The 21793-nt window shown below is 37.1% G+C and overlaps 2 protein-coding genes across 7 annotated transcripts in view; both read right to left on the reverse strand.

Moving 5' to 3' along the window:
• The window catches only part of LOC124638361 (hillarin), a 77948-nt gene extending 57778 nt beyond the window's left edge, over window positions 1-20170 (reverse strand). For 2 of the 6 annotated variants that reach the window (XM_047175307.1, XM_047175301.1), the window contains exons 1-3: window positions 19884-20103; window positions 4890-4938; window positions 3758-3961 (exon numbers count right to left, since the gene is read on the reverse strand). In XM_047175307.1, coding sequence (XP_047031263.1) covers window positions 3758-3907 — 150 coding nt within the window. In that variant the 5' untranslated portion in view covers window positions 3908-3961; window positions 4890-4938; window positions 19884-20103. Of the gene's footprint in view, window positions 1-3757; window positions 4015-4674; window positions 4714-4889; window positions 4939-19883; window positions 20104-20141 lie in introns of those variants that run through there. The other 4 variants (XM_047175304.1, XM_047175303.1, XM_047175305.1 and 1 more) reach the window with 4 other exon arrangements.
• Window positions 167-2172, reverse strand: LOC124638365. Its single transcript, XM_047175312.1, has 5 exons — window positions 1273-2172; window positions 1013-1126; window positions 718-780; window positions 575-640; window positions 167-495 (listed from the first exon to the last, which is right to left on the reverse strand). The coding sequence occupies exons 1-5, from the start codon at window positions 1667-1669 to the stop codon at window positions 173-175; spliced, it is 963 nt and encodes a 320-aa protein (XP_047031268.1). The 5' UTR covers window positions 1670-2172; the 3' UTR covers window positions 167-172.
• Window positions 20171-21793: the final 1623 nt, after the last annotated feature.

The following is a 21793-nucleotide window of genomic DNA, read 5'->3' on the forward strand; positions in this document are numbered from 1 at the left end:
GTGGTGAGGTATTCACTGCTTTTGAATAGGATTATTAGAATTTAACAGTCTGGGTTTGTAGTGATAAAAAATTAATTTATTGGAACTAAACACACACATTACAATAAAAAATGGTCAAAGACTAAAGAGATCCTTGTTTTGTTGAATAGGTAAATGAAAAAAAAAAAACATTTTATAAATCTTTATTTATTATTTCTAAAGGACTTGTTCCATAATTTACACCAGTACGGAGCTTACTTAATAGTACTTCATGCATTTCCTGCTTCCTTCTTTCATCATTATGCAGGTTCTGCATTTTTAATAAGTGTGCCTGTTTGACAAACTCATGCTCTTTTATGGCAATTTCCTTCTGGAGCTTCACTAGCTCTAAGCGAGATTCAGTTAAATGGTCCAGTTTTGCAGTCACTCCAACTTTAGTAATTTTTTGATTACTTTTCAAGTATGGACTAATCTTAGTTTTTAAAGCCTTTGGCTTCCATGAAGACCACTTATTCTCTGAAAATAATGATAAGTTTTAATTAATGTTATTTTATACAATGTAAATAAATGAACTGGAAAATTGATAAAGACATACCTTTTTCAGTTTGATCCACTTCCATATCCTGTATCTCTATAGATTGAAAGTCATCAAAGGCCTTGTCTGAAAACAAATTAATTTACTATTATATTTTATTACACTATTATACTATGTACTTTTTTTTCAATAAATTAAAATACCATTTCCAATTTCACTGTTAACTTTCTCCTTTAAATCCTGTTGCGGGCAAAACTCTTCTTGATCTAAAACAAAAAAATATATTCAGGTCCTTGTTTTTCATTTTACATTAAATAAATATATATAGGTTGAACATTCTGTAAAAAAATCAGTGGCCATCATGTGATCATAAATCTATCAAGGATATGAGTAAAAATCAAACATTTATTCTTTTCCATTCTGCAGCCAGAGATTAATTACAGCACATGTTTAGTTATTTTCTAAAGTTATTTATTATTATTGAATTAGATATTTTACCTAAAGTACACGGAATATCGTCATCACATGGTACAATTACTAAATTATTTTCTAATGATTGCAGTGGCAACGATAGCGGGTCAACTTTAGCAGTCTCTTCCAGTTCTAAAGGTTCTGAAAAAAAAAAACAACAATACACAAACTGCTTAGAAAGATGCTAAAGATAAATGTAGTGCGTTATTACTTTTGTTTTCATAAACACTATATCAATTCCCATGGTAACATCAACAAAAAATATTTTAAAATATTTGACTTCATACCTGGAATTTTGTCGCTGTCATTTCGAGCATCCAGCCCATTGATATTCGAACATATCGCGATAACCCTCTCCTGTATATCTGTAACCTCTGGGGCTGAAGAGGGCCCGCCACCAGTTTTGTACAGCTCTTGCCGATGTTTGGCCAATGTTTTTTTGGTTTCCTTTTTTATGCCTTCATATTTAAGCTTCAGGCTCTTGGTACTCCTCGCTGTAAATCCCGTAGCCGCATTAAATAATGAACTGATTTTTATCCACGCTGCTTCCTTTTCTTTATTGGTTACGGCGTCTGTCTGCTTATTTTCAATTATAGTACGGTGTTTTGCCACCAATTCAGTCAATAATCTTATTTCGCTTTTGTTAAAATTCGTGGAACGTTCACGTTTTACGATATTTTCCATGATTACACACAACACACAAACAGCAAACAATAAATTCGAACGGAAAATAAATATTAACACGAAGACGAGTCGTCAAAGTTTAAGGTTATGTTATGATTCCCTCTAAAATGTGACAACCGCTGTCATTAAGTTGAAAATTGTTTGTCTCTTTCTTAGATCTGTAAATGTTCATAAGCGCGTCTCGCTCACACAGATGTAGTGTGAAGCTAGTCACAAAAAAAGGTCAGGTAGTAAACTGACTGGTAACTATGCTTTGAAAAATTGAAACTCTTTATTGGTTCGTTAAAGAATCAGATAAAGTTATTGATCAGTTAGCTACTTGACGTTTTATCTGGCTCTTGAAAAATCAGCCCTTAATCTAATTAAATTAAAACTTCTCGAAACATTTTCAACAGAAAATGTAATAAAAACGTCATCACCTAATTTGATAACCTAATGAGAAAATTTTACGACTATTCCCTTAAATCAGAGCTAAAAATTTGCATGTCCATTAAGAGCTCCAAAAAAAAAAACAAAACAAAAGAAACGGTAAAAATTTAGTATCGTTTGGCAGGCGGAGGGGGAGGAAAAGGGGGGGAGGGTGGTGGGGGGCTCCACCCCTATCCTCTGGTACCACTCCCGTTACAAGGTAACGCATAATTTTTGAGAAAAATAGATATTTGTAACCTAACCTCAAAACACTATAATCACCCACTACGGTCGGAAAATTAAGTGCAAGTACTTCTAATCAATACGAACAAAGGCAAAGTCGACGGAGCCCCGCTACGCGGGGCTCCTACTTCTGGGTGGTTTAAAAAAAAATAACCACGAAGGGAATGGCGGGGTCTTGCAGACCCCGCCATCCCCTTCGAACCTAACCTATCCGAGTCGGGGGTGCCCTAAGTCGCGAGCTCGCTTCGCTCGCTCGTGCATACTAAGAGGAATAAGATGTTGTTTGAAATAACATCATAGTACATTCACGCAACTCGAAGAGATACGGAATGACACTAATGACAGCTAATCACAAATGACACTTAACGCAAAAACCAGAGACATTTATTTATTTTTTGCGTTCCTTTTCACGGATTTGTACACCACAGACGATATACTAAAACACATTCGGTTGTCGATCGCCCATTTTAACGTTCCGTTTTACCGAATAACGTTGACATTACGCGTTTTATCTGATTTGAGGTTAGAAACATTTTTTGTAAATTTCTCGAAAAATATCCATTACCTTGTAACAAGAGTGGTAGCGTTATAATCGGAGACCCACCCTCTACCAGATTTAACCACTTTTAGCCCCGTCCGCCTGCCAAACGATACTAAAGCCAACCCAAAGAAACTAGACTTTATTTAATTATACATAGAGAAGATTATAAATGTCTTTTTATGGACAGTGGTACAAAAAAGTTGGAAGATGTTGCAAGGTCAGGCAAATGCCAACTGGTGTTGAAGGTTGAGGCTGCCTGGGAGCTAGGAAATAACGTCATTGTAGTCCAACTATTAATATAATATTACGGTAAACAGGTTTCTTTGGTAAAACCGTTTTGTTTACACGGTGGCTTGTGGATTGTTTTAGTCTCAATATAATTTGGCTAAGTATGAGGATATGATTAACTAAAATGAGTATGGTTTACCAAGTACTTAAATAGGTGATAGGCTAGATTGAACAGATATTTCTATTTGATATATTAATATGGATAATTTTATGTATTAGTTTATATGTTATGTATGATATACCTATGTGTATTTGTATTTTTATGGGCCCTAGATGCCTGAAATAAAGGAATAAATAAAATTGATATTTATCGTTTTTTTTTTCATACAGAAAGAGTTTTCGTTCATAAAACTTCAGCGTACTTATGTGTTTTGACTCATAGACCATACAAACAAAGAAAAAAGTTGAGTATTATTCTTCAGTTCCTTTCCTTCCTTGTCCAATTCTTTTGATGAAAATTAACATAGAGCTATCTTTCGATATTATCTTTAAAATAATTTGATATGTAGTGACAGAAGGAGCATTTGCTCGTTTGGTTTGAACACACCTTAAACTTAAGTTCAGTAGGTACACCATAAAAAAACATATACATACAATTAGAAACTTACCTTTAAAGTCAACTTAGTACCACAGACAGCGCATTTAAAACAACCACTGTGGAAGAAGGTGAAATCCTTCAGCGGCCCGACCCGGTCCACTTGGTACACAATCTCATTACACCTAAAGCACGTGCTCTCATAGAAATTCGGCCGATACATGCTGGCTGATGTCCTCTCACGTCATATTAACTACACAGAACACATGTCACTAGTAGGGACACGAAAAAAGTATCGATGCTTTGTGGTATCGAGTACATTCCAGTTCGATACCGATACTTTTGTACTCGATACTTTGCATTCGATACTTTTACTCAATAAGTACTTTTTCCCAGGTATCGTATCGAATGAAGAATTTAATTTAACTGCGCTTTCTAGCTCACTCGTTGAAAACTTTTTAAGACATCCGTCTTAAAAAAAGAAACGACATTTGATTTCTGGAGCCACCATAAGAAGTTGGCACACACTAAAAAACAAAATAATAAAGCAAGTTCTTCATCTTCATGACAGCCTGAAATTTAAGGATGAATTAAGCTACTACTTATCGGCACAGGTTTCGCCACTTTCAGTAGATCCCTTAAAACAATGGGAAGATATGAAAGTATTCCCAAAATTATATAAATTGGCACGAGAATGAATATATATATCAATCCCTGCGACGTCAGTACCTTCAGAACGATTATTTTCTGAAGCACGAAGTACCATCACAAAAATTCGAAACCAAAAGGCTCAACAAACTTCTATTTTTAAGTGACTACGGAGGAGGAATGGGATCTTTAATCTACTACGCGGGTGAAACTGTGGGACACTGCTAGTTTTTAGCATACCTCAAATAACTTAATATTGTTTCCTTTTGCTACATTTTCGATTTGTTTCATTCATTCCATTTTCCATTTTTCTATTATTCTATTAAATTTGTGTACCAATACCATTTGTTTTTTATGTCCTGCTGAACTGAAGTAAAACTGACATTATTTACTGACTGATATTGACCTAGCAAATTTTGATCTAAAAAGTACTCGATACCTTGAAGTATCGATACTTTTGTTTCGATACTTTAATGAGTACGATACTTTGTTATCGATTCTACTCATGAGTACGGTATCGATACTTTTGCTTCGATACCGTGTCCCTAGTCACTAGTTTGACACTATTTTGACACTTCACTGACACTTAAACACTCATTATGAAGCCTGTAAACAATTTTAGCATTATTTTCAGATCACTTTTGATAGGAAACAAGATTCGTTCATGGAAAATTGTGTTATAATACTTTAGGGATAAAGTCGGATTTGAAATGAAATAATTCTCTAATTACGTCCGTTTTCGTAAAATTGGAATTAAAAATGGTTATCCTTGTAATTTTAATTGATAACCTAAATCGGTCAGTGGGCGTTTGATTTGACAATTAATCGTTTTTTAATTGTTTTTTTATGGCGTTCGCAATTTGAATGGACAATCGAATGAGGTTTATGTCTAAAAGGGTTATACGCATTAACTGTGAACAATATAGTTTGTGTTTATGGGTTTGTTCTTTTTGTATACCTTCTCAATGAGCAACGGATGAACTTTAACCGTCAAATCCGTAGCGGACCCCAATCGGGGTCTGAACATCAATGTCACCGTAAGCTCGGTTTAGACCCCAATTGGGGTCTGCGAATCAGTCATACACTTTCCTAATTATTTACGCTCATATTTATTTTCTTTCCAATCAAACCACATTTGTGAGTATTAAATAAAATAACTAAATAAATTTAAATTATTTTGACGCATTCAAACCTTTCATATTTAGCATCCCGTTAGAAATATACCTTTTCAAATCCAATCGTAATTACCGGGAATTCTGATAAAACTCGCCATGTTTGTTTACATTAGTTGTTTTTTTTAAATTTGAAGACGCATAGACAAGATGGCGACGGTGATAGAAGTTTTGCATCGAATGATCCGATTCATTAAAATAAAGAATCGATTTAATAATTTTATATTATTTGATATTATAATATTACTAAATTGCACTTTTGTATACTTACCATAATCTGAAAATAAATTAGGAAAAGTTAAATGACTTAATTTATTTTGAAAAAAATGCTAGAAAATCAGTGGTAGAAAATACGTTGTAGCCGGAATAAAAAAAATCTTCGGTTTTTAGGGTTTCTGAAGATGGCAAATGAAGACTTATTTATTTCTTCGGGTGTTTTATGTGCAGGATTCCTGTAGACCTGCCAAACTTAATGGCATTCGTTACTTCCAACTTTTTAACTGAGCGGCAAAGCTATTTGACGAGAGCCGTAGTTAGGTGTAGTTATCGCAAAATTTTATGACGATTTTATTGTTTGAAAGGGCAAATAGTTCGCTGTTCATCAAAAGCTGGTCCAAGATGGAAAGATGGCCGCCGCCGACTTATTTTTAACCGACTCACATAGGAGTATTTGTACTAAAAACCTGGCCAATATTATTTCGTGGCATTTGTGACGTGGAAATTGTTAAATAAATGTATTAAGATAGTTTTCAAACGTTTATTATATATAAAAAAAAAATTTTTCATTGATTCATTATTTTCATCTGTTGCTGTTGTGTTGTGTTCTTCGTCACTACTTTCTAGTGATGAATTTTCTGCGTCAGGGAGCAAAAGACTTATGGTCTCCGAACAGAATGGGTTCTTGACATTCCATATGGTTCTTGACATTCCCAATTGAATCTAAAAAAAAAGAGTATTTACTGTAAATAATCTTGTTTTAAATTAACTCGCCATTTTGTTTGAATGAGTGTTAAACAAAATGGCGGAACAAAGCGGAATATTTTCTTTCACAATTCTCTTTAGGAAAGTCTAAACTTTATTTAAAATAATAGATCATTACTCGACAATGCTCGGAACACATACAAAACCCTTACTGTTTATTTTTTTTATAGACGTTGAGATTATTTTAGTATCCTTTGCGAAATTAAAAAATAAGCATTTATGAGTCTATAACATAAATGAAATGATATTATTAATGTTGTTACATACTTTGAACTTCCATATTCGAAGTGCCTTTCCCACCAACTATCAACAAAACGACTAAAACACCAAATGTTAGGAGCACGAAAAATTGTGTTATCGAGAAAATGGACCGCACTGGAAAACGACTGAGTTCCGACTACTTGTGTGCCTCGCGGGGAAGGGATAAGGGCGCGGGGGGTGCGGTATGTTATGAACAGGTTATTTGGCTATCAGAAAGTGATGGTTGCGTTGAGTTTAGCCAAACTTTGAAAATTCGACTTATGGCCAGGTTTTTTATGCAAATACTCGTATGTGCGACTTCCCAAAAGCGGAGGTTCTCAATTCGACCGTTTTTTTTGTATGTTTGTTACGCGATTACTCAGCCCTTTATTTATCGATTTTGATGATTCTTTTTTTGTTTGATAGCGTATACTTCCGAGGTGGTCCCATTATCATCAGGTCAGGATCTGATGATGGAACCTTGATAAATCGAGGGCGACTTTCGAAAGTTGCAGAAATACATAGGTTGAAATCTTATCACTTTTGCCTGGTAGAACTATTCAACAGTGAAGGCTTTGAGCTGACCTGATGATGGAGACCAGTGAAGGTCGAGGGAACTCGACGACTGAATATTTAAACTTTCTCGTGTTTGTGCTTATATTATTCGTATTTACGAGGCCTCTGCAACAGTGAAGGAGATGGAGACGAGAGAAGTTCGGTTGTCGAGTTCCCTCGACCTTCTCTGGTCTCCATCATCAGGTCAGCTCCAAACCTTTACTGTCTCATAGTGTTATCAGACATACATCTGAGTGTCAAGTTATAACCTTATCTATGCTTACAATTTTCGAGAGTTGCCCTCGATTTCTCAAGGTTTCCATCATCAGATCCTGGACCTAATCTATACATATAATAAATCTGTAAAAAAACTGTGTCTGTACATTGAATATATTAAAAAAATAATAATTGGGTGGGGTTTAGAAACAGTAATGGAGCACAAATCCAAAAAAAAAAATCTGTCTGTATGTCTGTATGTCTGTATGTCTGTATGTCTGTATGTCTGTATGTCTGTTTGTTTGTACACGCTAATCTTCCGAACTACTGAACGGATTTCAATGATTTTTTCTTTGTTGTATCAGTATTAAGCCTGGTCAACATATAGGCTATAATTTATCTTCGAAACTTGAAGACCTGATGCAGAACTCCAACAGACCAATAAAACTATAAGAGATACAAATATGGTGCCGTGGCAAAAATTGTTTCATTTGATGAGCATTTTCAGCTGAGATAATAAATTTTAAGATCTGGAACACCTGATGTGGAACCCCAAGAGCCCAGCTTCTCTGTACCATATACAGGTATGACGTTTTAGCAAAAGTTGTTCAATTTGATAAGCACTTTCTATTGACTTATACAAATTGAAGATCTAAAACATCTGATATGGAACTCCAGGGGCCCAGCTAGACTATAGCATATAGAGGTATGACGTTTTAGCAAAAGTTGTTCAATCTGATAAGCACTCTCTGTTGACTTATAAAAATTGAAGATGTAAAACACCTGATGTGGAACTCCAGGAGCCCTGCTAGACTATATGAAGCATATGAAGATATGATGTTTTAGCAAGTGGTTCAATCTGATAAGCACTCTCTATTGACGCATTTTTCTTTTCTCTCTCACACAAACAAATAATAACGAAGATACAACAACGCTTGAATTTCGTGTTAAGTCACTGCTTAGTACAAATTTTACATACCTAGACATGGCGTCACGAGCCCCCACTCTCTAACTTTGTTGCGTTATATCTCATTATTATTTTGTATGTCTTTTCCAGACCTCGGGACTACAGAGTTCCGAATTTTTGGGAGGCAAACGTGGGGCCGAAGCCAACACGCTGAAGTCCATGGTGACACAAAACCGACGATTATCCCTTTATACACTATAGAAATGAATCCAAGGACAATCCATGGTGGACGTCGTTAAAAAAAAGACAATCCCCGGTTCTGTGCTAAACTATTGCTAACTATGGAGGAAAACTACTTGGGCTATTGTGATTTGATGTTAGTGGATGACAATGTATTAGGTACATGTAAAAACGGCAGGTGGAGACTCGCCACCTCACTTACTGGGCCCCCGGGAACCAGTCACTGAATAGCAACAAGAGGGCAACAGGGACATGAGCGGCTGAAGGGTGAGGATACCTCGGCGGACTTTAAACGCAGATTACGCGCTCCCTGTGCTTACCATGAGGCACCTACCCTCCGAGCAGGGCTACTAATCCTGCTCTAGCGACTCCACTCTGGACGGCCAAGCCAAGCCAGAGGCGTGAGACCCCCGTCATGGTTTACTCCGACCGGCCGGAGATGGGGGACAGTATACACTCCCTGGAGAACTCAGTATATATAGCCCCGCGGGGTCGCTACTCCCCGTCATCAGCCTCAGATGTCCTGCGGTGCCTATATCTCATTATTATTGTCGTTATTATCTCAAGAGCCTTTGTCCCAATTATGTTAGGGTCGACTTCCAGTCACGATGCAACTGAGTACCAGTGTTTTACAAGGAGCGACTGCCTATCTGACCTCCACAACCCGGTTACCCGCTCAACCCAACACCCCTTGGTAAGACTTACTGGCTTCTGACTACCCATAACGACTGCCAAGAATGGAATTTTCAATGACAGTCGGAACCTACAGTTTAACATCCCCTCCAAATAACGGTCATTGGTATCCAAAATATACGTAGAAAATACATACGAACTTAGAAAAGTTGCATTGGCAGGCACTTGCCAGACCTGGAATCAAAGACGCACGCTCATACTTAAGAGATTGGTTCTCTACCCACTAAACCACCACGAATTCCACTAAGTCACCACGACTTTGTCATCTATATGTATAATGTTATTTTACGTAATATTTTGCCACACACAACTTAAATGCGGACTAATTAGAATCACTACTTTTATCCCTATGTTCACGTCTATTGCGACTATTCAGATCTTTGATTTTGCTGACCCCGTAGTTGCTGGCATAAGGGACAGGATCCGCGTACGAAGTCGCGGGCAGAAGCTAGTAACAAATATGGGGAATATACCCTTTCGACCAAAAACAAACATCCAAATTGAGAACCACCTCCTTTTTGGGATTCGGTTAAAAATATTTGGTGACTTTAAAATCAATCAATTATTATTATTGTTTCTCATCATCAAATAAGTACATTACTTTGGTAGTTACAAATTGCATTATATTTCAGAACACCAGGCTTACCCTCCGCCGAAACAAAAGTCTTAGAATTGTTGAGAAATAATATAAGAATAAATTAAAATTCCGTTATAGGTAATAAAAATTCAATTAAAGTTAAAAATTATTACGAATGACGCAACACCAAAATAAATAATACATATAAAAATTTAATGCTAAAAACTTTCATAAAACTTAAATATCTTTTTTCTTAACAACAAAAACAAATTGAACCTATAATTTAAAATTAATAAATAAAATTGAAATAAGTTGCTATTAAAAAAAAGGGATATATAAAATTGGTATTCGATTATTTATAATAAATATCCGATTTAGGTATCGAATGCACACCGCTGATTGAAAAAAAAAATACTCCATTCCAAACTCTACTTCTTGTCTGTGACTTTGATCTTGTAAATTGTTCATTTTTATTGTGTATTTTATGTGCTGATTTTTTAGTTATTGAACATAAATAAGTGCACGAAATGTATTGCAACGGATTGAAAATGTTATAAATATGACGTTTGTGTTGTGTTTGAGAAAGTGATGCGATTATTTATTGGTAAGTTTTCACCAAATTTGAAATGCCTAACTTTTCGATAGACTTAAAAACACCGTAACTATTATCTTTTTCTGAATGAACTGACCCCATTTGACCTTTGCACGTTGTTGTCAAATAAGTGAGCTCTAAAGTTATAGTTAAAATACTTCTGATCAGGCATTACGGACTTAGAATTCATGTGTTGAAAGTTAGTACAAATTTTTGACTTCCATGTCGCGATTCAAAATATCCCGCCGAATCAACGGTAAAGTCATATGTCAAAATCTTGTCGAGCAGAGGGGTTAAGAATAAAATATAACATAACTATATAATAGCCAAGTAAAAATAAATCTGTCATGTATTTCCCAAAAACCTAAACATATCATCGGAATTGCATGTACATTAATAAAGCATGTTCTATGCCTTTTGATTTCTGTAAATAACTAAGGATAATTAGATAAAAAAATGAGAAAATGCGTAGGGAAAGAATGCGATCTTTAAGAATCAAATATCAAATACAGTAAGTACATTGGTACTGTATGATTCACAGTTAAGTACAAAAATATTCAAATACGTAGTTAAATCCACCGACCCCTTAGTGGGCACGCGATTTTATTGATCCAGAAACCACCCTTACCAATGTCCACTTGCGGTCATTAACCTTATATTTTAAGCTTGTAAGCTTCATACAAATTCTTATTTCCTTATTTCTATGTTATTTTACTTATATGGAGGAAAACCGCAAGAGATAATTTTGAAGGCTTGGGTCTATTAAAAGCTCCAATTAGTTTATCAATGAGTTTTACAGTACCTGATCAGAGTCTGGGTAAGTATATTATTGCGTACTAGCTGGTGCCCGCGACTTCGTCTGCGCAGGTTTAGTATTTCGAACAATATGTTTACAAATTGTAGCCTATGTGTTATTCTGATGTATAAGCTACATTATTGTAAAGTTTCATTAAAATCCATTCAGTAGTTTTTGCGTGAAAGAGTAACAACCATCCATACATCCATACATACAAACTTTCGCGTTTATAATATTAGTAGGATTAATGACACCCTTCTATCGTTTTGTAAAAATTAAAATTACGCTTATTTTGAGTAGTTTAGCACTTGTCGAATAGCAATAAACCCATCTGTCCGTTGATTTGTTTAGGCACTAACGTCAAATTCTATCTCTAGTAAGCAAAACCACATACACTTTAATACCTAGTTATTCTAAACCCATGACCTCTTCAAGCACTAAGAATCTTCTGTTTTCAAGTGCATGCATTTTTAGACCTGCGACTTAGTCTAATAATCTAAATACATCTAGCATGCAACAACGTCATAGGCGTTGCATCAGTGCAGTGGTAAATTTTGTAACGTTAACGCATTATGAACGAGGTTCTACAATGCGTGTTCTTTAGAGTATGCCTCTGGGTTTGTGTGGGTCAAGTGTTAGGATTTGGGGATTTTTGTCTTGTAAATTAAGCTTACAAAAGACAACAAATACATACAAACAATACCTGTCACATTATAATTTACCAGGGTTTTTGCAAAAAAAATTGTAGATGGTGCAAAGATTTTGTAGAAAATTGTTTCAGTAGTTTTTAAGTATTTCAATAAGAATTAATTATAAACGTGTTCATTATCTTTCTTCTTTACACTATTTGGTATAATTTATGTTTTTGTTTAACGTCTTCGCTAATCAATAAACATTAGTGTAATAAATCAATATTGATTGAGGCATACTCAGCTATAATAGATTTAAATTAAGATGGCATATGAAAGTCAGTATGTGTACTTTAATAAGGTAGCATATGTAGTTTACCCACACTCGCTCTTCCCTTCTAACTTGCACCACACATCAAACACAGCGGCAAAGTATTGGAACGTGCCGGTGTAATGATACCTTGGCAACTATTCATGTGCTCCATACGATTAAATGCAGGCAAAAACTGTGCCAATTATGAAAACTATACGAGTTGTACTGCTAGTCGGTAACGATGTGTGTGTCACGATATTCGGATCAACTATTGACGAAATGTAGTATTATGTTTTGGTACTTAGCTCGGTAAGTAAGGTTAAGTATAGCTTATTGTTCAGTCAATTTCACTCGACTTCAGTATGGAAAACACATATTTTTGAAGGCACAAAAATTTGAGATCATTTTTTGATCTAAATATGATCTAGCTCAGTGGTTCTTAACCTTTTTGGCATGAGGGACCACTTCACCAAAAGTTTATCATGCCGCGGACCACCTCATTGGTTTACCTTTTTTTTTTAACGACGTCAAAAATCATCAAATGACCCCTCCCGCTGTGGGTTAGCAGCGGTGAGGGAGTGTCAGACTCTTACTGACTAAAAACCGTCGTGTTCCGTCGTAGGCCTTTTTTATGTGCTAGGCCCGCGGTATCTCTTTCGAACAACCCGCAGCCCCGTAATTGGTTTACCTAAATTGAGGGTTCTTTGATAAAGAATACAAGCACACTTTATAATTAGCACTCCTTTCTTTGCTATTTAGCAAAAAAAAAAAACTAAAAGTTACAGATTTTAATTTAATGAAATTTTTGTGTCCGCATTCTCTTTACTTATTTCAGAATTCTTCTCTATTCTTTTGTAGGTAAGCAAATGTAAAGAAAGACGAACATATGTATGCTTGTGTAGTTTCCAAACGTGCGAGCAAAGCGAGCGCGAATTTTTTTTCAGACTCAAATAAACATTACGTAAAATGTAGCCCAAACGTACTTAACTTTTTATTTGTTGACAAATGCAAGAATAAGGGCATATAGTTTCTGAATACGCGAGCGAACCGAGCGCGAAAATAGATATTTTAAGACTCAAAATTAAAATTACGTAAAATGTAGCCCAAACATAAATTTTTTACTGTTGGACAAGTAAGATAGATATGAATGGGACGGGAGGGTGGTCTGGACCCCGAAACTTAACTTATATACGTCCATGCGAAAACCCCTGCTCACATAGAGAAGTCGATAAAAATAAAGTTAGATAACGTATAGCAACGACGCGAAGCTAAGCTTCGCGGACCACTTGGAATGCCTCCAGGGACCACCAGTGGTCCGCGGACCACCGGTTAAGAACCACTGATCTAGCTATTTGCTTAGGTTTAGCGAAATCATTTCATATTTTATATATTGACAAATTATTACATCTTTTACTTTAGGTGAAAGTGATTAAATTAGGATTCATTTAGTAGGTACTAAACTTACTAGATTTCATGATATTGTCCTTTATATTAGATTACTTAAAATGTATTTTAAATGAGTTTGCAATCGAAGATAACAACGCCCTTATACGTTTTAAGATTTTCATTTTCGATTCCACACCAGATTAGTCAATAGCTGATCTTTACGGTTTCATAAACGTGTGATAATTCGGCGATTTTCTGGTTTATGTAAAACGAATGTCATGTGAAATTCGTTACCTTTCCAAATCAAACTATGTAATATGTATTACGTAAATGTTATACTATACTGACGATAAATGCACTATCATGTTAAAGCTAGGTTTGATTTTCATACAAAATGCAATGAAATAAGATTATTAATCGATTAGAAAGCAACAAAAAAAAAACAAAATCCAAAAATTAATCAGGGACAGATTAATAAAATGTTTTACGTTAATTTAGCTCCAGTAGTACTACAACTATATAAAATAGAGGAATAATAAAGCTGGTTGTCTAAGAATTTGTTTTGAATTATTTAAATAATATACAGATTAATAAGATAATTTAAAATCTGTTGATATTACTACGTTAAAAGCGTCGTAGCCGTGGCTTGTAATTTTATTAATTTGCATCAAATAACTCTACCAATAATCATTAAAGTTTAATTTAAATAATTGATCTTGAAACACTTAAATACACATTACAAAATAAAAAAATACGTAGTAAAATTAGATTTAATTTTGATTAAAAAATATTTCACCAACTAAAAAATGATCAATGGAGCTTGAATCTCGCTCTTAAAATATCAATTTCGCTAAAATATTAAATACTTTTTCTATTTTAAATTAAATTATTTCTTTTTCTACAGAACCCACTATAAAACTCGCTTAAAATTGATCGAAATTGATTATGAAAGCGACAATAAACTTCGACAATCGTAGGTGATGTTTTTGGCCAGCGTTGGTCAACGCTCGATGGCCACTCGTAGGCGCTGCGTGGGCGCAAATCAATGATCTTAAGAACTACTTTTACTTTAGATTTCTTAATGCAATAGTATTGTACGAGCACAGGTGGCTTGTACTAGGTGTATTTGGTGGTGAGAAACAGCTTGAGGCTGTTTTGGAGTTGTGGGAAATTGAGAATGAAAGGTCTTTGTTTTAGGGTTGTTACGTAGATTTATCGATATTAAGTATTTTATGTATCTTCTCTACGCATCGGCCTACGGATGAACTTGGACAAAACCAAGGTCATGTTCAATGAACATGTTCTACCGGAACCGATTGCGATACACGGCGATGTTCTCGAAGTTGTTCGGAAATATGTATACCTTTTTTTTTTTTTTAGCGACGTAAAATCATCAAATGACCCCTCCCGCTGTGGGTTAGCAGCGGTGAGGGAGTGTCAGACTTTTACTGACTAAAATCGTCGTGTTCCGTCATAGGCCTTTTATGTACCAGGGCCGCGGTATCTCTTTCGAACAACCCGCAGCCCCGGCAGGCCTTGGCCCTGCTGGGCCCCGCTGGGGTTGCTGACATCTCTTTGAGGAGCGCGTGGAACAACGCGCGCCGTCGACACGGGTCTGTCGTCTAGAAAGACAGAGGGACGATGAGCCACCCGAACTCACCGCCCACAGACCCACGCCTACGGTGGCCGGGAGTCATCTCGCGACACCCGGCGCCCATGGTGTCTACCTGGTCCAGCGCGGCGGCTGGGATGAGAGGTGCGAACTCTCTGGCGTTCCGCCTCCTCCTTCTCGAGCATGACCGCTTCGCAGAAGGAGGCGACGGCATCCCATTCCCTCTCGCCCCGGACCATGGCCTGAACCAGGGCCGGACGCGAGAGGTCGCCGCCGCCCAAAGCCTCAACGAGGACCCGGCGGTGCCCCTCCCATGCGGGGCACACCTGGACTGTGTGGTCCACCGTGTCCTCGGGGCTGTCCGCACAATGGTGACACCCGGGCGCCTCCTCACGACCGATGCGGTGCAGGTACCTCCCGAAACAACCGTGTCCGGTGAGGACCTGCGTCATGCGGTACGTGAGGGCGCCGTGACTCCTCCCGAGCCACTCCTCAAAGAGGGGACTTACCGCCACGATGGTGGCGTGCCCTGCACTGGGTTGTGACAGTCGCTCCCTCCAGGCCACCATGAGATCGCGCCGGAGCTCCGCCCGCTGCGCGACAACTTGCCGCGGCAACGGGGTTTCTCCCCGGCGCTGAGCCTCCTCGCGCCAGTCGTACAGGCGCAAGAAGACCCTCGCCTCCAGATCCCACGGTGGCAGTCCAGCAAGTAGGCCAGCTGCTTCGCGGGAAATCGTGCGGTACCCCCGGATTAGCCTAATGGCTATCACCCTTTGGGGCACGTTCAGGTAGTGTAAAGCCCGCGGCCGTACCGAACGTGCCCATACCGGGGCCCCGTAAAGGGCCATGGACCGCATGACCCCCGCGTAGAGTCTGCGGCAGGGGGCGTTTGGGCCGCCCAGGTTGGGCAGGAGCCGCTTGAATGCAGCACCTGCCTTCTCCAGTTTGGGGCCCAAACGTCGGAAATGCTCGACGAAGTTCCACCGGCCGTCGAGGACGAGTCCCAGGTATTTCATCGCCCTCTCGACGCCGATGGTAACCCCCCCCACCGTGACCTGGGAGCCTGAAGGTGGCGCGTTCCGAAGCCCATGAAAGCACATGGCCTCGGATTTGTGCAAGGCCACCTCCAAGCCCAGCAGCTGGATCCTCTCGATGACTGTCGCAACCCCGCGCGTCATTATGTCGGCCGCCTCCTGGTGCGACCTCCCTTGTGCAAATATGTATACCTCGGGCAGACATTGCAGTTAGGTAGAAACAACTTTGAGGACGAGGTGAATAGGAGAATTCAGTTGGGTTGGGCTGCATTTGGGAAGCTACGTCGAGTCCTAACATCGTCGATCCCACAGTGCCTAAAGACAAAAGTCTTCAATCAGTGCGTCCTACCTGTCATGACTTACGGAGCCGAAACGTGGACACTGTCGGTACGGCTGGTTCACAAGTTTAAAGTCGCTCAGCGGGCTATGGAAAGGGCTATGCTCGGCATTTCTCTGAGGGATCGCATCAGAAATGAGGTAATCCGTCAGAGAACCAAGGTCATCGACATAGCCCACCGAATCAGCAAGCTGAAGTGGCAGTGGGCTGGCCATATTAGCCGAAGAACCGATAACCGTTGGGGTAAACGAGTTCTAGAGTGGAGACCACGCCTCGGCAAACGTAGTGTAGGACGTCCTCAGGCACGGCTGGCAGGAGCTGGATGCGAGAAGCCGAAAATCGATCTCAGTGGCGTGCACTTGGAGAGGCCTATGTCCAGCAGTGGACTGCGATAGGCTGATGATGAAGTATTTTACTTTTCTGTATCTTTGATCGAAAAATAATCGTGTTAAAAAGTTTTTTTTCTGTTTCTTTGAGAACAGAATATTACTGAAAATAAAAGCAGAAAGCATCGACACCTGTGTAAAATAACATAAGGGACAAATCCAAGGTTTACAAGAGACCAAAAATGTGTTTTTTTTCTCCTTATCCTTCTCCTTATTTTTTTTAAGTATCAATATCAGTAATCGTATGCATACATAACCGATTGAACATATAGAATTCCCCATTGAAATGCGCAGTTGCTTATGCTTATCAGCACAAGCCTATAGGTACTTAGGTACTTCAGAAACTATTCAGACCAACCAACGCCAACAATTTCAAACTAAACTAGGGTAACCATGTACTTAGTGGGCCAGAGGACTTATAAGCGTATGTGTCCGTCAAACCACAAATGTGTGGTCATGATCCTCGTGTATATTCATGAAGCATGTTTGGCTTATCGCGGTATATTTGCATAGTCGCTGTCACATGGTGATCTCGTTTTGTTTTTAGTGATGTGACTTGGTGAAATGACATTTGTTGGTTTGTTGGGACTATGAGAATTTCGAAGTTGAGTTAAACTGTTGCTGCTGCTGGTTGTTTTTAGATCTTCAAGGCTATAAGCCGAACAAAAATTCTGCGTTTGGGTGTATGGGTACTGAGAAAATCTTTTAAAACGTTTGTAGAAACTTAGTTTTTTATGTATTTATCAAGTTCTAATTAGCTTGCTGAAGGTCGACATTGAATTCTAATTCCTCATTGCATATTTTCATATGTCATACAGTTACAGCCACCAAATTAAAGTTTACGGTTTCAGCTCTCAATTCCAATTATCTTTTATATCTTTAACATATACCTCTAGTACGAGCAAAGACCTGACCATCAACAATTGTCTAGTATTTAAAAAAAAGTCCTAGCTCTCGATATAATTTTGAATGTAGAACACCGTCGGTTTCGCATCACTAGTGTTGCGCGCACGCAAGTAGTTGCCATTGTGGTGGCATGCAGTTTGCCCACATCTCGGTTATAAGGCGAAGGTAAACTTGAGCCAAATGTTGCCATTTGTTGCACATTCTCACAGATCCCTTAAACTTGATCGGTATCTTGAAGTACTCTTTAAAAATTCTAGGCTTTAAAATGCAGCTGTCTCAAAGTATTAGAATACTTTTACGTCTTGTTGATAGAGGTTTACTTAGGGATATTTTTTATATTGATATTTTTTAGGGCTTAATAAGAATGACTTGAAATCTAAATCGTGAAATGTAACTAGTTTTTTTTTAATGAATAATCGTCACAGCCGAAAGATGTACACTGTTGGACAAGAGCCTTTCCAAAACTACATGCATTTGCGCATACTCACCACAGTGGGCATGCGTGTTGCTGATAAATGAATATGTGTAAATTTTTTGTTGTGATTTTGTTGATAATGTAAGTAGGAACGTATACGTATTTATATTAGTAGTGAGAGCAAAATCCAGCTGAAATCAATGTGTGGTCACAACCCTTTTTGTAACGGCATTTAGCCTTCTTAAGACGTCTTGGTGTGAAAAAATTATATAAAACCGGTAGTGTTTCATAAAATGTTAAATTCTGAATTGATTAAGTTATAATTTTGCATAATATTTGGACAATATCCGGCATAATATTGATAGTAAAATAATTTATTATCGACAAGACCCTGACATTTTTTGTTATTGCTCAATGCACTAGCTAGTTAGTTTCATTCACAATTTGAGTTTATTTGCTTATTGCTTGTAAAATATTAAATGTATGTTTATTTATTTAGTTTGTATTTAAATGAAGGTCGCTGTAATTTTCAGACAAATAGCAATATTAAATCTAAGGATGTAAAAAAAAATATTTGTGACTATGTTTTAAACATATAGCAGTTTTCAAGTAATTATGAAACATTATTTTATAAGGAAATATGTAAATTATCATAGGTAAACTTATAGTGATTTTTTCTCACAACTAGGTACATAAAAAAAGATTAATAATAAAGAACGTAACATATTTTGACCTACAATTTGAATGCTAAATTATTTCTTAACCTTCGCGTCCAATGTTTTCAATTTCTCATTAAATATTTCAAGTGACATTTAACGTACTATACCAAATCTATACTATACATAATGAAAATACTTAATCATTATGCGGGTGTTGATAAGAGTTTTATTACTGTTTCATGGTTCCTATGCTGTAATTTTCAAGGTCGGTTATTGCTCTAGACCCAACTTATAAAAGAGTTCCAATGTTTATAATAGGTATGTGGTGCTTTCATGCAAAAACTACTGTATACATTTGGATACAATTTGGCACACATGTGGTTTAAATCAAGGATATTTTTTATCCTGGTTGCTATTTGGACATTACTCCAATTTTACTCATTTTTTTTCAACGAAACCGTGAGAAGTAGCTATGATTATATTGCGCCTTCAAAGCGTCCCTACTCCCTACGTCCATTGGGTTAATCTTTGATTGAATGATTACAGGTTCAATTCAATCTAGTTACATTATTTGGGTTAGTTCAATTTTAACTCGGAAGATTACGAAAGAGATCTTCATTAAAAAGGTTATTTAATCTAAAAATATATTTTCGAAAAATTACTTTGCAGAGTCAGTTTTGCTGTATTATGAAATACATACGTAACAACTGTTGCAAGTATTTGCAACGAGACACAGATACACTCGGCTCAACCTTGTAAGGACGTCTTGCTTATAACTTTAGTATTAAACTGTACAAGTCTGTCTAAAACCATTCATAAGCCTCTAATACAAGTTTATAGACAATATTTACTAAAATAACCAAAAAAAAAACTATTGGCACAGGTCAAAAGTAACACATCCAAACCTCTTCCATACAGCCAGAAACGTCAAACAAACGTCAAAAAAAAGTATACACGCGAGATGCGAACTAAAACCTTTTTCCACGACAACAGTTCATTCGATCTTTGAATCTCACAGCACAATACACACGGTTAACGGCAACACAACAACGGTACTTTAGAAAAAAAAGAAAATGTGAGAAAAAATTGGATTTGAAAAAAGGAGGAACGAATCTTGTTTCTTTTTTTTTTGTTTTCGATATTTGAATTTGTATCACAGACACCTGTTGGGTCATTTGTGGTGTAAAGAGCGCGCGGCACACGCGGGAGGCGGGCGAGAACTGGTCGCGAATGTTTACCGTGGTTCGTCATCGACTATACAAAGAACCTTTTTAGAAGAGTGGTCGTTTGTGGGTAACTTTGTAAAGCCTCTGTGAGGGAGTTGACAATTTATAGTAGTTTCCTTGTAACAGTGTAAGAATTAGTGGAAAGATGATTGCTTTGGGATTCTTGTGTTACTTTAAATTACAACGCTAATCGAATATAATTTAATTAATATCAGTAATAAACCAAGTATACTTCCTTGTGGAACACCTAATTTTAGATCGTGTTGTTTAACTGTAATTCTTAGGTTTTAGTTACATAATTTTTTTTATTTAAATCAGCGTACAATACAATTGTGTTAAATAAAAGAACAGTATTTCTTGATATTTTCTAGAGGTAATCTATACCTATGTATTGTAGGTAATCAAATGCGTATGATCGGGTTAGATTTATTCTTAATTTGAAGTGCAATTTTCTTGGTTATACTTATGATACCTATAGCATGACCTAAATCTATGATAATATAATGATTTATTTGAGGACCCCTAATGCTTTAAAATATTTATTTGCATTAAAACATGGTATAAAATTTGTTCCAAAAAATACATTGTTGTTTCTTCTCCATCCACTTCTGAAAGAGTTCACTTAAAATCTAAGTAAGTACATGCACATAAAATACCTACATCACCCCCTACACATATCTACTCTATGTCAGCCGGTAGACATGGCACCGTGGCTAGTCGGCACATCGGGCATTCCGACCAACATCGCCCGCCGGCGAAAGTAAACCTTACCAATCTTAGGCGAGCCTCTTCACACGCAACCTCCAAACAAAACCACACCTTATTGCCTAAGCTATAGAGTCCACTTTCCCATGACTGATTACCTACCTCTCTTTTACGAGAAGGAATATTAATTTGAACTTTATGACGTAGAAAATAAGGTTGATTTTGGAATGGGTGTTTGAACAGGTATTGTAATATGATGGTCAGCATATGATGGTCGGTGAAATAATGCCCCATAAGGCCTAGGGATTCGTTTCTTATTGTGTTTAATTGTATGTTAATACTGGAGCGATGGCCCCGGACTTTCTGATAGAAATGTTGTTTTATGATATGTAGAGAGAAAATAGAATCCTTATTTACTAATTATAACAGTAGTATTTTAGGTATTTTTAAAGTAGTATATTGGGACATTGAAAATCTATTGATATAAAAATTCTACGTAAAGTGGGTATTGAGATTCCTTTGCGAAATTAGATTACAATGAACTTTACAATATCTTGGTTAGTCTGCAAATGGTATTGTTAATGGTAATGTTATCTGCCAGTGTTTAACACATTAAGTTGGACTCTTGAATGCAAAGTGAATTGAAACATGTAATAACTGACCAAATAATATAAATTCTTTGCGAAAACCCTCTAAAAATATTATTTTTAAGTCGCAATACAAAAGACATCAACGACTCGATAAGCCGAGAAAACAGTTTTCCTTTTAAAGATCATAAAACTGTCTTGCTTGAAAAGAATACTTAATTAAGGATTAAAAAATCTGTAGGTACTTACCATTTTGGAGAGCACTTACCACTCTATTGCTTTTAAGTTTTTTATAAT

Source organism: Helicoverpa zea, chromosome 17, assembly GCF_022581195.2.
Source record: "Helicoverpa zea isolate HzStark_Cry1AcR chromosome 17, ilHelZeax1.1, whole genome shotgun sequence".
Taxonomy (NCBI): Eukaryota; Metazoa; Arthropoda; class Insecta; order Lepidoptera; family Noctuidae; genus Helicoverpa; species Helicoverpa zea.

What these genes read in the sequence shown, in the direction of transcription:
- LOC124638365 (XM_047175312.1), bottom strand. Translation starts at nt 1,669, where the DNA reads ATGGAAAATATCGTAAAACGTGAACGTTCCACGAATTTTAACAAAAGC. An exon ending in CGATATTCCGTGTACTTTAG is followed by an intron (nt 781 to 1,012) that starts GTAAAATATCTA and finishes TTTTTGTTTTAG; the next exon opens with ATCAAGAAGAGTTTTGCCCG. An exon ending in AGTGGATCAAACTGAAAAAG is followed by an intron (nt 496 to 574) that starts GTATGTCTTTAT and finishes CATTATTTTCAG; the next exon opens with AGAATAAGTGGTCTTCATGG.